Raw genomic sequence first — 13,285 nt, forward strand, 5'->3', positions numbered from 1 at the left:
ACAAATGCACTGTATTAGTAATAAGTACATTCTCTGGATATCCTATTTCATTGCATGTAAACACAAAGACAAAGAAGTGAAATGTTATGTTACTGCCAATTTTGCTTAGTTATAAACAAAACCAAGCGCCTTGTATTAGTACTAGGACATTCCCTCCGGATACCCCAATTCAGTGTAAGACAAAGTAATGAAACATCAAATTATTATAATTTAGAATTTAAAACTTAAATATTAAAATAAAAATCATATCATTTTTTTTATGCACACACAAAAAGATCATGAGATATCAATTTTGATTCAATTAGTATCAAGAGCTTGCAAAAATACATTGATGTGGATAAATTCTGAACATTAATTTTTCAACTTATTAATATCAAATTAAAAACAAAAAGTGATAATTTTTTAATGTGTATATCTAAAAATTAATAATATATATTAGATCTATCAGTTTTATTTTAACATATAAATTTCAAAACTTTTTTTATTAAAAAATAAAATATAAAACCCTCTACAGAAAAAGCTACGTGACCATAATTTCAATATGGTACTATTAACTATATATTAATAGGTTATTATTTCCTCTCAAGTCCCATATGTGATCTTTTCCAGCTTAAAATTAGGGTCACATTAGATTATGCACGAAGGCATAATTTGTCATTTGATGCAAGCAAAATAAAAGAGCAAATTAAATTTATGCGCTTAATTTACGCTTTGCCCTTTATTTTTCAGAAGTATATAACTGATCTGTTCTCGTGCACTGAATAAAATAATCATTCAGACTAAATTTAGTTGGAGCATAACTGCATAAGTTTTTTTTTTTTTTTTTAAATTATAAATCAATCACAAACAATTTAAGCAAGCACAAGTAGAAATGCGACGCTATTATATAGTAGCAGCTTAAATGTTTGATCATAAAAAAGCTTAATATAGCAGTTTTCCTGTATTTTGGTGTATCCACCAAAAACACGGTGACACGGTGTTTGAGATCCAGTGGCCGAACTTCTCTTCTTTTCTTATAATTAAGTCCAAGTGGTTTTTTACTTCATATTACTTTATTATTTTCTATGCACTTGTGTTTAGTCAAAATTAGTCAACCATTCGAGAAGGAAAAAAAATAATAAAATTGTATAGGTGAGTTGTATCATCTTTGCAAATTGTACAATGTAAATCCTGAGCTAATACATTTTAAATTTTTCCTCCGTTGTACATTGTCATTGTGATAGGATACATTAACATAAAATATGTTTATTGGCTAAAATTAATTTTAGTTACTTATTAACATTTTAATTGGAGCTTACGGAGAGATTCAACATTGTTAAATCTAAAGGATCAAATCGGGTCGTACTAGTCTTCCAATTGATTAAAGTCGGATAAAAAATTTAGACCAATACCGAATAATTTTTTTTGACACATACCCGATCTACTTAATAATTGGGTCGATCAAATACCAATTAGATTAGTTGGTCAGGTTAGCAATTCAGATCGGAGAGAAAATTGAAACCACTAATGTAGCACTTTTAATTTGTATTAATTATGACAACTAGTTTTTAATCTAGTGACAAAGACAAGATCTAAAAAAAAAAAATATTACATGTTCAAAATTCAAATAGAGTTTCATAATTGCAAGCCATTATGTTACTTTTCCTCTTAAACTAATTAATTAAGTGCCAACCTCTTAATTACTTCGAAAAAAAATCACATTAAATCTGTGAAAAATATGTTCAATCCAATAATTTTTTTTTAATGAATGACGTTGATATCTACTTATGTTACTTAAGATAGTGGCATTAACTTTGAAATTTATTGAATTGGTTTCATGCAAAAAAATTTAAACCATTGAAACTAGTTTATTTTATGAGTGAAATTTTACATTTTAAATTAATAAATTAACTTTATACAAAATCAAGTGGTAAAAAATAAACACTTAGAAAGTATTCAAAATGCATTTAGTTTTTCATTTTTCTTTATTATTTGACTTTTTACTAAATAAAATTAACAAAATTTAACATGCTAACATGTAAACACATCACTCAACAATAAAATTGAAGTAGTACAGATTACTTTCGGACAGTCAGCAATTAAGTATTGGTATAAACAACAAATCAGGTCAGATTCGGTCAACGAGTCACCGTTGCTTATAGCAGCTTGGTAAGACACCCCACTCTCCCACGGGAGAAGTGGGTTCGATCCTACCAAAGGCAGAAAAAATTGTGTGTGTGTGTGTGGGGTCTATAGGCAATTCTAAAAAAAAAAAAACCAGAGAAATACCGAGTATGTTGATCTCAAGTCTCAACTAGTGTATTGAAACCGCCCAGGCGAGTCGAACCCGGACTGGTCCGCCCGTCGCCCGTACCCGACCAGATCGAACCCATGCCCGAGTATTGAACGGGTACACGGGTAACCCGGGTGGGGGTTAAAATGGGCCGGGACCGGTTTTTTGGAAAAAATAACCGTGATAACCCAGACTGGATCGCCTACCCGCCGAACCCACCTGGACCGAACCTTGCGTACCCACCTAGCCGTAGCCGCCCATACCCGCCTACCCGTACCCGTACCCGGAAATTCATTTTTTTTTATAAAAAATACATTTTTATTTTTAAAGTTCAAATTTTATTTCCCCCGAAACCCGTACCTGTCTATCCATACCCGGAAATTCAAATTTTTTTTTTTTAAAAAACGTTTTTATTTTTAAAATTCAAATTTTATTTTCCCCCAAACAAACCTCCTTAAATATACCTCCATCCTTCACAAATTTTCACATCTCATCTTATTATTTTCCATCTCTCATTCGTTCAATCTCAATATCAATATTTTCATTATTCTCAAATAATAATAAAGACAAATATAATAATTTTAAAGGACTAATTTTTAATTTTTTTAATCAAATAATATGTTTTTAAGCGCTCTTATGTCTAAATCATAGTTTCGTAGTCTTTACGTGCTTACATAATTCAAGAGAATTATTAAGTTTAATTTTCGTTGGAAAATTCGTATGGATAGTGTACTAATTATACAATGCAAAATATTCTAGTAAAAGTCTTTTGTCGCACCTGTTAAACTTTTAGCAAAAGTTATTTGAAAATAACATTTTTTTGCGTACTGATGTGAACACAAATTTAAAAGACTTATCCAATGTTTTCTAATTTTTGTATTTATTTGTGCTTGTAATTTGGGACTTGTATATGAAGTACTTATTTATTTCTGGATTCTTAAAAGTTTGCTGACATGATTATGCAAGTAATTAATTTAAGTTATGCAAAATAAATAAGCAACTGAAATTACTAAGAAATTATTTGTCAATTAATAGCGAAGTCGCCAACACGCTTTTTCTCAGGGAATATCTTTTCACATTTTGTACAAGAATTTGAGCTTCCTCTTGACTTTTACTCTTTTCATTCTCAAGTTTGAAAATTGTTGGAATTACTTGAACTTAAATTTGATAATAATAATAATAATAGTCGATAGAACATAAGAGTAGCTAGTATATGAAAATAAGACTCCAGCTTCCGAACATACCCTTTTACTGGTGGAGAGCATAGAAACTAAACTGAGATATATGTATGTCCTTCTCTTACTGGTTAAGAACATACAAGGAGAAATGACATCAATTGATGGGTTATCAATTAAAAAGGGGGAAATTTCATGTGTATCCCCCCAAAAAAATTCGAAATTACGAATTTATTCCTCTAAAATTGCCAATGCGTTTTTTAATAATTAACATTTCTTTGAAAATTGTGCAGGAGAACGGTTTTATTTAAAAATTAACATTTGTTTGAAACTTCATTCAATAAACTTCATTCAATAAACTTCATTCAATAAGAAAATTGTGCAGGAGTACTTGTTTGAGCCGCTAGGGCTGTTGTGTTTTAATTTTATTTCAATTGGGAAGGAGGAGGTCAAAAGGAGGGTTAGCTGTGTGGTGGAGTTTCTAGTTTTGTTATTAAAAGCCGTTCAGGCTAAGGTGTACTTGGCACGATTGTTAGTGTTAATGGAATTGGAGTTCAATTTGTGTTATAAATGAGTCAAAAAATAAAGATAAAAGTGATGTCATGGAACGTTCGGGGATTGAATGACAGAGACAAATGATTGGCTGTCAGACAAGCAATATTGATGGAGAAGCCATATTTAGTAACCTTGCAAGAAACCAAACTAAATCACATAAACAGGGCTACTTTCAGGGAGATATGTGGAAGGACAATTGATGGTTTTGTCCTTATGCCATCGCAAGGGACACGAGGAGGAATATTAGTGGCCTGGAACCAGAGAATCTACAAGATTGTGTCGCACCAGATAGGGGAGTTCACAGTAACAGTAACCTTCCAAAACCTACGAAACTTGAGTGAATGGAATTTCACGGCAGTGTACGGACCAACGGCGGACCGATACAGAGAGCAATTTTACGAAGAGTTAAGGCAATCTAAGCCTTCAGGGAACAATCCCTGGCTGATTGGAGGTGATTTTAATGTCACGGCAGAGCTTCAAGACAGGAATAACAACCAAAATACATGGACACAGACCCTTTCCTGCGCATCATTAATTTCCGAGTTGGGATTACTGAACATTAATCTGTCTGGAAGCCGATACACATGGTCTAATGAACGCCAATCTCCGCATTTGGCCCGATTAGACCACTTCTTAATATCGGCAGAATGGAACGGTAAGTACCCAAATTCAATGCAAAGGAAGATAGCCAATACCTCGTCAGACCATAGCCCCTTAATCTTCACGGCATATACGGAATTTAGGAAGAGTACGTTCTTCAGATGTGAAAACTTCTGGTTAGGAATACCAGAATTTAGTGAACTGGTCACCAACACTTGGCAAGAGACGCCGACAGCAAGAACACCACAAGAATTGCAGCAAAAATTTAGCAACATCCAGCGTCATATCAAAGAATGGGCAGCCGGCAGAGTTGGTAATATCAAAAACCAGCTCACTGTTTGTAGAGAATTCTTGCAATGGGTGGATAAATGTAAAGAGGCAAGACGAATTACTAGACTGGAAAGACTGATCACGGCGGTTATAAAAAAATGACATATGGCACTGTCGATTTTAGAAGAAGACATGTGGCGACAACGAGCGAGAACTAAATGGGAATTACAAGGAGATATAGAGACAAAGTACTTTCACGCGATAGCTTCGGGATCCAAAAGAAATAACTTCATTGCACAGATTGAAAAGGAGGGGGTACTGTTCTCTGACCATAACACAAAGGCTGCTGCTTTCTTCGACTTGTTCAAGGAATTAATGGGCACAACCCCTTCACAGATGCCACATATTCATTGGAGAAATTTATATCCAAACCAACACAACTTGCAACAACTGGGGATGCAGATTACGGTTCAAGAAATACGAGAGGCTATTATCAAATGGCCAAACAATAAGAGTGCAGGACCGGATGGGTTTTCTGGGGAATTCTACAAGAAATTTAGCAGCGTACTTGAACCAGACTTGCATGAGGTTTACAAGCATGTCATGACCACGGAAGGCAAATTAATTCCCCTAAACACATCCTACATAATACTTTTACCAAAAAAAGAATCACCGACCAAGCCGGGGGACTTTAGGCCAATAAGCCTCATCCATGGGGTCCAAAAGATTTTCTCAAAAATCTTGGCGAATCGGCTTCAAGCTCACATGCACTACCTACTGTTGGATGTACAAACTGGGTTTCAAAAGGGGCGTCAAATGGCAGAGAGTTACATATATGCACAACAAACACTTCACCACTGCAGAGGGAATAACATTGAGTTAGCCTTACTCAAGGTAGACATTAGAAAGGCATTTGATACAATTAATTGGGATTTTATCCTTCGAGTTATGAGGGAATTGGGATTTCCAAATAATTGGATTAGTTGGATAAAGAATTCGGTTCTACAAGGTTCTTCACAGGTCCTAATCAATGGCATGCTAGGCAAACGCATCACACTCAACCGAGGGGTGCGCCAGGGAGACCCGTTGTCTCCACAATTATTTATAATTGCAATGGATTTCTTGGCGCGTTACCTGCAGCAGCTCAACACAATAGGCGCAATTCAACTCCCATATCTGAATATGCGCACATGCCTACTCTACGCGGATGATGTCCTACTCTTCTTCAAACCTGATCCGAATCAAGCACGGGCAATCAAAATTGCGCTCATAGTATTTCAACATGTCTCAGGATTGTCAATTAACCTTGACAAATCAGAACTGTTGACAACTAATGTAGCGGAACAACAAGGACTCGGCTTGGAGCTAATCCTGAGTTGCAAACTACAGTCGTTTCCAATAACATATCTCGGCATCCCACTGTCAGACAAAAGATTGCCAAGAACAGCCTACATCCCGTTAATAGAAAAACTAAACAAGAAGTTAGGGGCATGGGCAGAAAAATTCTTATCGATTGCCGGACGATTAGTTCTCCTAAATTCTATTCTTTCAGCTTTACCAATGCACTACATGTCGGTAATGCGATTACCGGAATGGGTGATTGATGAGATAGATAGAATAAGGCGAAGATTTCTTTGGAAAGGGGCAAAGGAACATGCCAAGGGATATAATTTGGTAGACTGGGAGGTAGTGTGTCAACCAAAAAAAACAGGAGGCTTGGGGGTTATGGATATGCGGGTATTCAACCAAACACTGTTGCTAAAATGGATGTGGATGTGGTGCAAAGATGAACACAAATTATGGAAACCGCTCATGGAGGCAACAGCACTAATCCAAAACGGTATACCAGTGTCAATGCTCTTCAATCAAGTCCATGGTGAAATAGCAGCTTTCTTTACCGCTTCGGTACAGTTCATACTGGGGAACAGCTCTAGGATATCATTCTGGAGTCAAAATTGGGGATTTGGAATCATGAAACACATCTTACCTGATATTTTCTCTTATGCACTGGAAACCAACATATCACTGCTGACAATGGTAAACACAAGGGACATGAATGAAAATTTCAGACCCAATTTATCAATCACAGCACAATCCGAGTTAGCAACTATGACACAGTGGCTAGCAACATTGATGTTGGATCCTATGCAAAAAGATGAACTAAAATGGAAATGGACCACTCATGGGGAATTTACAGTGCAATCGGCTTACAGAGCTCTCAAAGAAGGACCACGGGTAGGTAATCACATCAGACGCATTTGGAAAATAGGGGCAGCACCAAGAATGTTGGTTTTCGGATGGCTTGCGCAACGTAATAGAATACTCACACATGACAACCTTAAGAAAAAAGGACTGGCGATAGTTAGCAGATGCACACTTTGCAAGCGAAAAGAAGAAACGGTAAAACACCTATTGCAACATTGTGAATATACAAGGTATGTATACAGCTTATTGCAAATAGAAAGGCCTTCCAGCACGTGGCTGAGGACTCTGGTAATTAAAATAACGGATCCAACAGTAACGGATCGGTTAACGGGTAGGGAGAAAAGGCTAATGCTCATCATGCAGTTTGTCATTTGGCGGGAACGGTGTGCAAGGGTGTTCACGGAGAAAGAAAGGCAACCAACAGAACTAATCCAAGATGTAATTCAGCAGCTACAATGGTCAGAATTGAAAGAGAAAAAACTGGGAGGAATACAAAGTGTCGTGAGAAGTTGAACCAAAGTCAGCTCAAGCAAAACCAGCAGTTTGTGCCAATCAGGTGGTCTTAACATGCTTGGGTGCTTCTGGAGCTTTCATCAACGGGATTACCTTTAGATTAAAATTTTCTTTAAATTACAACAGCTCAAATGTTTGAGCCTTGTTTTATTTACCAGTACTTTATGTTTTATTTTGTTTCATTCATGGCAAGTTACACCCATGTAACTCTATCCTTATCAATCAAATGTGGGCTTGACCCATATTTTTACTCAAAAAAAAAAATAAACAAATACATCTATTTTTAGTCAAAGAAGAAGAAAAGAAAGTTATTCATGCATTATTATTAGTATTTATTTGCTTGCTTACGTAAATTAGTAGATCATTTTTGAGATTAATTTTCATAATGCATGTCCTTTTCTTTCACATCTTGTAAAAATTTAAACGGATAGTCAATAGTGTATTAATTCCACAGTACAAAATAAATGACAGGAACTAATGCCGTAATGCGTCATGCAACTCGGTTGCAAGACTTTGTTGCACCTGTTAATTTGTTAATTAAAATCCAAGTAGAAGTTCTTTTGAAAAGGACAATTACCTCTCATGTACCTTTCAAAAAAGAATATACTTTTAACTGGATCAAAATTAATTCAGTGTCTAATTATGATATATGAGGTCCGTTTTGAGAATCCGAATATGATGTTATTCTAATAGAATAACAGAACCGTGTTATTCCAAATCCAATTGTTGGATTTTTAATGCGTGAATTTCAATGAAGATATACGATTAGATTTGAAATAACAGTTTTCTGTTATTCCATTTGAATAACAGCAAATTTGAATTTGTGTTGAAATTTGTGTCAGACTGAAACTGACGACTCAGATCTTGTTCTACTCGGTCAGGTATTGCACTGGATCTGAATTCGTTGATAAGAAGGTAATTGGAAGACACAACACACAGTTGACCGAACTATTGAGTATTATACTAACTAAATCAGGGTAAAACCACCCCAATTTAATTTAATTTTTTTTTTTTTTAAAGAGACATTGTTTTTCCGAAATTTTGGAACATAACAAGAACGTTATGAAGGAAAAAAAAAAAGGAAAAAGAAAAAAAACAGCAAAAAAGAAAAAAAAAAACCGGTCTGGACTGGACCGAACCAGTACCCGCCCGAACCAACTTCCGGACCCGAACCGTGCAACCCTCGGACCCGGACCGTGCAACCCCTGGACCCGGACTGTCCAACCCGTGTAACCCTTGGACCCGTGCTACCCGGGGAGTTGAGCCAGGTCGGATAAGAGTTTTTGAAAATATACCTGAGCTACCCTACTCGTCCTACCTGCCTACCTGAAAAACCCGTGCCCGTGCCAACCCCCCACCCGCCCGGGTTTGACCCATACTAGCCCGGTCCGGCCTATTTTCAACTACTAGTCTCAACTAGGAGTGAGTAAATTGCTCATAACTCGTGAGCTACTTATAACTCGCTTATTAAAAACTCGCTTAAACTCGCTCATTTATCAATTCACTCATTAACAACTCACTAATTTACTTAATGAGCGAGCATGAGCATGCCCCAACTCGCTCATTAAGAATTTGTCACATCTAATCCTTGTCACATTCAATCCCAAATAAATTTATGCAACACTAAATTTTTGTAGCATTAAATCAATGAATTAAATTTATCCAACATTAAATTATCCTTGAGGTCTTGTCTCATTAAATCTATGTCATATGCATATATTTATATTTTTGTAAAGTCGACAGAACAAAGTCGATAGCAGCTGATGCTACTGTGGAGAATGTAATATGTTGATTCTATTTTTGTTAATTTTTGTTGAATTTTTATTCTATTTTATTTAAATGAATTATAATAATTTGTTAAATTTTGATACTCATCACTCGTGAGCTGCTCATAACTCGCTCATTAATCAGCCTGTCTCAACTGAGTGCGTATCCTCTGAGATATCTCATATTTTGCGTGACCGACGTGTTCGGTGCCTACTCGGGGGTGATGCGGGGGCCAGTATTATTTGAGCTTTGAGATTCGCGTAGAACGTATTACAACGGTTGAGATTTTCCAAAAAATCACGCAAAATATGAGATATCTCAGAGGATGCGAATTCGTCTCAACTACCTTCCTCGAAACAATCTGGGAAGGCAAACTACCCTTTTTCCTACTACTCTCCACTCTTATTTAAATTCCGAGGTAAAATGTAAAAAATATTCAATTTCAAACCCAGACACACACGCAAGAGTCTACGCGCGCACACGCTCAGAGACAGGACAATGGGGTCGCCGTTCAAAGGAGATATTCTGAATGGGCAGGTGGCTCTCGTAACTGGAGGCGGATCGGGGATAGGCTTCGAGATCACCAGGCAGTTGGGTCTCCACGGTGCCTCCGTCGCCATCATGGGGCGGCGCCGTCAGGTCCTCGACGCTGCTGTCTCAGCTCTCTCCAAAGAGGGTATAAAGGTCAGACGAAATACTCCTTACTGTTACATTTTTAATTATGAGTGAAAGGCAGGTAATGATGCTAAAGTGAAGCATTAAGGTCGTGAGTAACGCTAGAGCAACTGGGGATTTTCAACTTTTGCAATCAATTACTATTTTTTAATAGAAGTAAAAAAAAAATCAAAGGAAATAAACGGGGTAGGATTGCAAAAAAAAGAGCTACCAAAGATACTGAAACTTTCTTTATCTGAAAAAAATGTCTAAAAGTATTAAAACATGAATTTAGGCAATTGGTTTGGAGGGAGATGTACGCAAGCAAGAAGATGCCAGGAGAGTTATAGAGGCAACTGTGGTTCAATTCGGGCGACTTGACATACTTGTAAATGGAGCTGCTGGTAACTTCCTTGCATCGCCTGAGGATTTAACTCCTAAGGGCCTCCGTACAGGTAATATGTCAATTATGTGTAGAAATTAATGTGACGGAGGTACTGGTACGTATTAGGGAAATCTCATCTTCTGCTGTCCATTTGACTTAAATGGGTTCTAATCTTATCCACCCATCTGCTGTTCCAGCTATACCAAGATTTACCACCTAACCACATGGGCACATCAGTTCTCACAAGTCACATATCAGGGTATGACTTTTCTAAGGAAAAAAATCGGTGCTGCTTCATTTTCTACTGTTCTACCACCCTCTATAGAAAGGATTTCACTTGTTAGGCCTCAATTCTATTAGCTAAAGATGATTTTGTTATTTATGTTGTCACCAATGCACCTCTTCACTACCACTTAAAGCCATCTTCTTGAGTTTTCATATATATGTTCTCTTTTCTTTCATTTTTTCACCTCTATTTTCTACTCCTTTCCAAATAGAAACATATATTCTCTGTTCTTTCATTTTTCCCCCTCTATTTTCTACTCCTTTTCCAAATAGAAATTGACCGGAGGTCATTTCAAATACTCACTGGGTTTCTTTTAGTATTCTCATGTGTTAGGTTGTGATATTGATATTCAATATTGTTGTTTTTATTAACAAGACTCAATTTATTACAAAAGTATTAAAAATAAGAAGTAATCAATCCTCATTTAGATTCTAAAATAGCTAAACAAGAGAGAGTGGAATTGGTTTAATCAATAAGTAGACTAAGCCCAATCTAGATATAAAATATGATTTGCAATTTACTAATCAAAAGGAAATTTTGTTAGTGCGGAATATGTATTGTGGTTATGAAGGGAAATACAGTTCAATCTTCAGATTCTGATCATCATGTCCAATTATTGAAAAAACTATGAAGATGAGAGAATTAAGGTCAAGGAAGATCATCCCTGCTCTCCCTACTTTTTTTTTTTTTTTTCAAGTTGGCTTCTCAGTTCTCTCCTTTAATTAATTCAGTAAATGATGAACAAATAACGTGACTAGCTAGCGAGAATGGTTGTCTCACATGGGAGCTTCTGCAAAGGTCAATCAAGGCTAGCTGGGCAGCCGTAGGCAGCTTAGATTATCTCAGCTGTTGGATCAAATAAACTGTAGATGTTTTACCGACCATTCTAATGGTCAGGTACCTTAAAGGATATGAACTTACATACTGTTAGGCGACCTGAACATCATATTACTAGCTTATGCAATCAGATAAATTCTTAAATCTAGGTGAGATTGTACCTAATATGATACTGTAATATTTTGAGCGATGTAGATAATGTTCTCAGAGCATAAGAAGTTTCATTAAATTTTTTTTGTTCTTTTTTGTTTGATTGGTACTGTTCAGTTGTGGATATTGATGCTATTGGCACATATACCATGAGTTATGAGGCATTGAAATATTTAAAGAAAGGTGGGCCAGGAAGAGATCCATCGAAGGGCGGCATCATTATTAATATAAGTGCAACTTTGCATTATGGTGCATCATGGTACCAGCTTAATGTATCCGCTGCTAAGGTTGACGTGTAGAACTTTTCACTAACATTTTTGCATTTTAACCTTTAATAACTCCATATTTGTTTCCCAGTTTTTGGTGCGAAGGGATAATTTGTGTGTATTCGTACTAAACTTGAGATTTCATGTTTGCACTTGCTAGAAACCTACGATATATCTTGTATACCCTAATACAACATGGAATCCAAAAATACCCCCTGTTCCCTGTTTATTTTATATATATCAAATCGCCTCTGATCCCTTATTGTTCAGGTGATCGGGTGATTACCCCTCATGCATTACCCCCTAATGCACAGACCATTAGGGGATAATGGGGTAATTTTAATATTTCTGAAGCTTTGAGGGTACAGGTGATATGCCCATGCCATAAACATTGATTCGCATCATGAAATGATAAAGTAATTATGGAATATATATATTTTTCTTTTTCTTATCTTCTTTTTCTATAAACAAAAATATTTTAGGCTGCTGTAGATAGTATAACAAGAAGCCTGGCACTGGAGTGGGGCACAGATTACAACATACGGGTTAACGGCATTGCACCTGGTCCAATAAAGGACACACCTGGCATGAGAAAACTTGCCCCGGAAGAAATGGGCCCCAAACTCCGAGAGCAAATGCCTCTTTACAAACAAGGGGAAAAACTTGACATTGCTAATGCAGCTCTATATCTTGCTTCTGAAGCTGGTCTGATGATTTTCTCTCTACCTTGAACTACAACTTATTGCTGTTGAGCATGTTTAAATGATATAGGTTTCTTATTTGTGCAATTTTACCTCAATTGACCTCATTTGGTGTAACTAAATCTTATAGAGTCAGTCTACTGAATCAAACATAAATCATCAGTCAAACCATGGTATGTAGCACCTGTATTGATTGAGATGACAACAAAACCTGGTACACCTGCCCTGGGCATCAAGTCATACGATCTTGTACTTCCTATTGTACTTTTAGTTGCTCAATTTGATCTACTTGTTTCTTATAATAATTTTTATTCTCATATTTAAATAGGTAAGTATGTGAATGGTACGGTGCTAGTAGTAGATGGGGGTTTTTGGTTGAGCCAGCCCCGATCCATCAAAAAGGAGGAAGTGAAGGCTCTCTCCCGGGTTGTAGAACAAAAGGTCAGAAAGACTAATGTAGGTGTCTCATCTAGCAAGCTCTGAAGTATTGGATTATCATTGTCTATTCAAATGGTTATTTTGAATCATAAATTGTATTATAATAATTTATGAGAGGTGCTAGTAACTATCTTTTGTTCATATGGAAATTTCCTCAACGCATGCTGCGATGGGGATTCCTAAATCAGAGATAATGTTCTGTGCTTTGTAG

The 13,285-nt window shown here is 36.3% G+C and overlaps 1 protein-coding gene across 2 annotated transcripts; it reads left to right on the plus strand.

Annotated features, from left to right (window-relative positions):
- Nucleotides 1–9,679: 9,679 nt before the first annotated feature.
- On the plus strand, nt 9,680–13,285 carry LOC144569895 (peroxisomal 2,4-dienoyl-CoA reductase [(3E)-enoyl-CoA-producing]-like). Of its 2 annotated transcripts, none has more exons than XM_078320383.1 (5): nt 9,680–10,041; nt 10,307–10,466; nt 11,787–11,956; nt 12,418–12,640; nt 12,965–13,285. In XM_078320383.1, exons 1-5 carry the CDS (start codon nt 9,856–9,858, stop codon nt 13,117–13,119), a joined length of 894 nt encoding a protein of 297 aa, XP_078176509.1. In that variant the 5' UTR covers nt 9,680–9,855; the 3' UTR covers nt 13,120–13,285. The 2 variants fall into 2 exon arrangements, with proteins under 2 accessions (XP_078176509.1, XP_078176510.1); XM_078320384.1 differs by lacking the exon at nt 9,680–10,041 and adding an exon at nt 11,227–11,329 and having other exon boundaries at nt 10,325–10,466.

Source organism: Carex rostrata, chromosome 18, assembly GCF_964058835.1.
Source record: "Carex rostrata chromosome 18, lpCarRost1.2, whole genome shotgun sequence".
Classification (NCBI taxonomy): Eukaryota; Viridiplantae; Streptophyta; class Magnoliopsida; order Poales; family Cyperaceae; genus Carex; species Carex rostrata.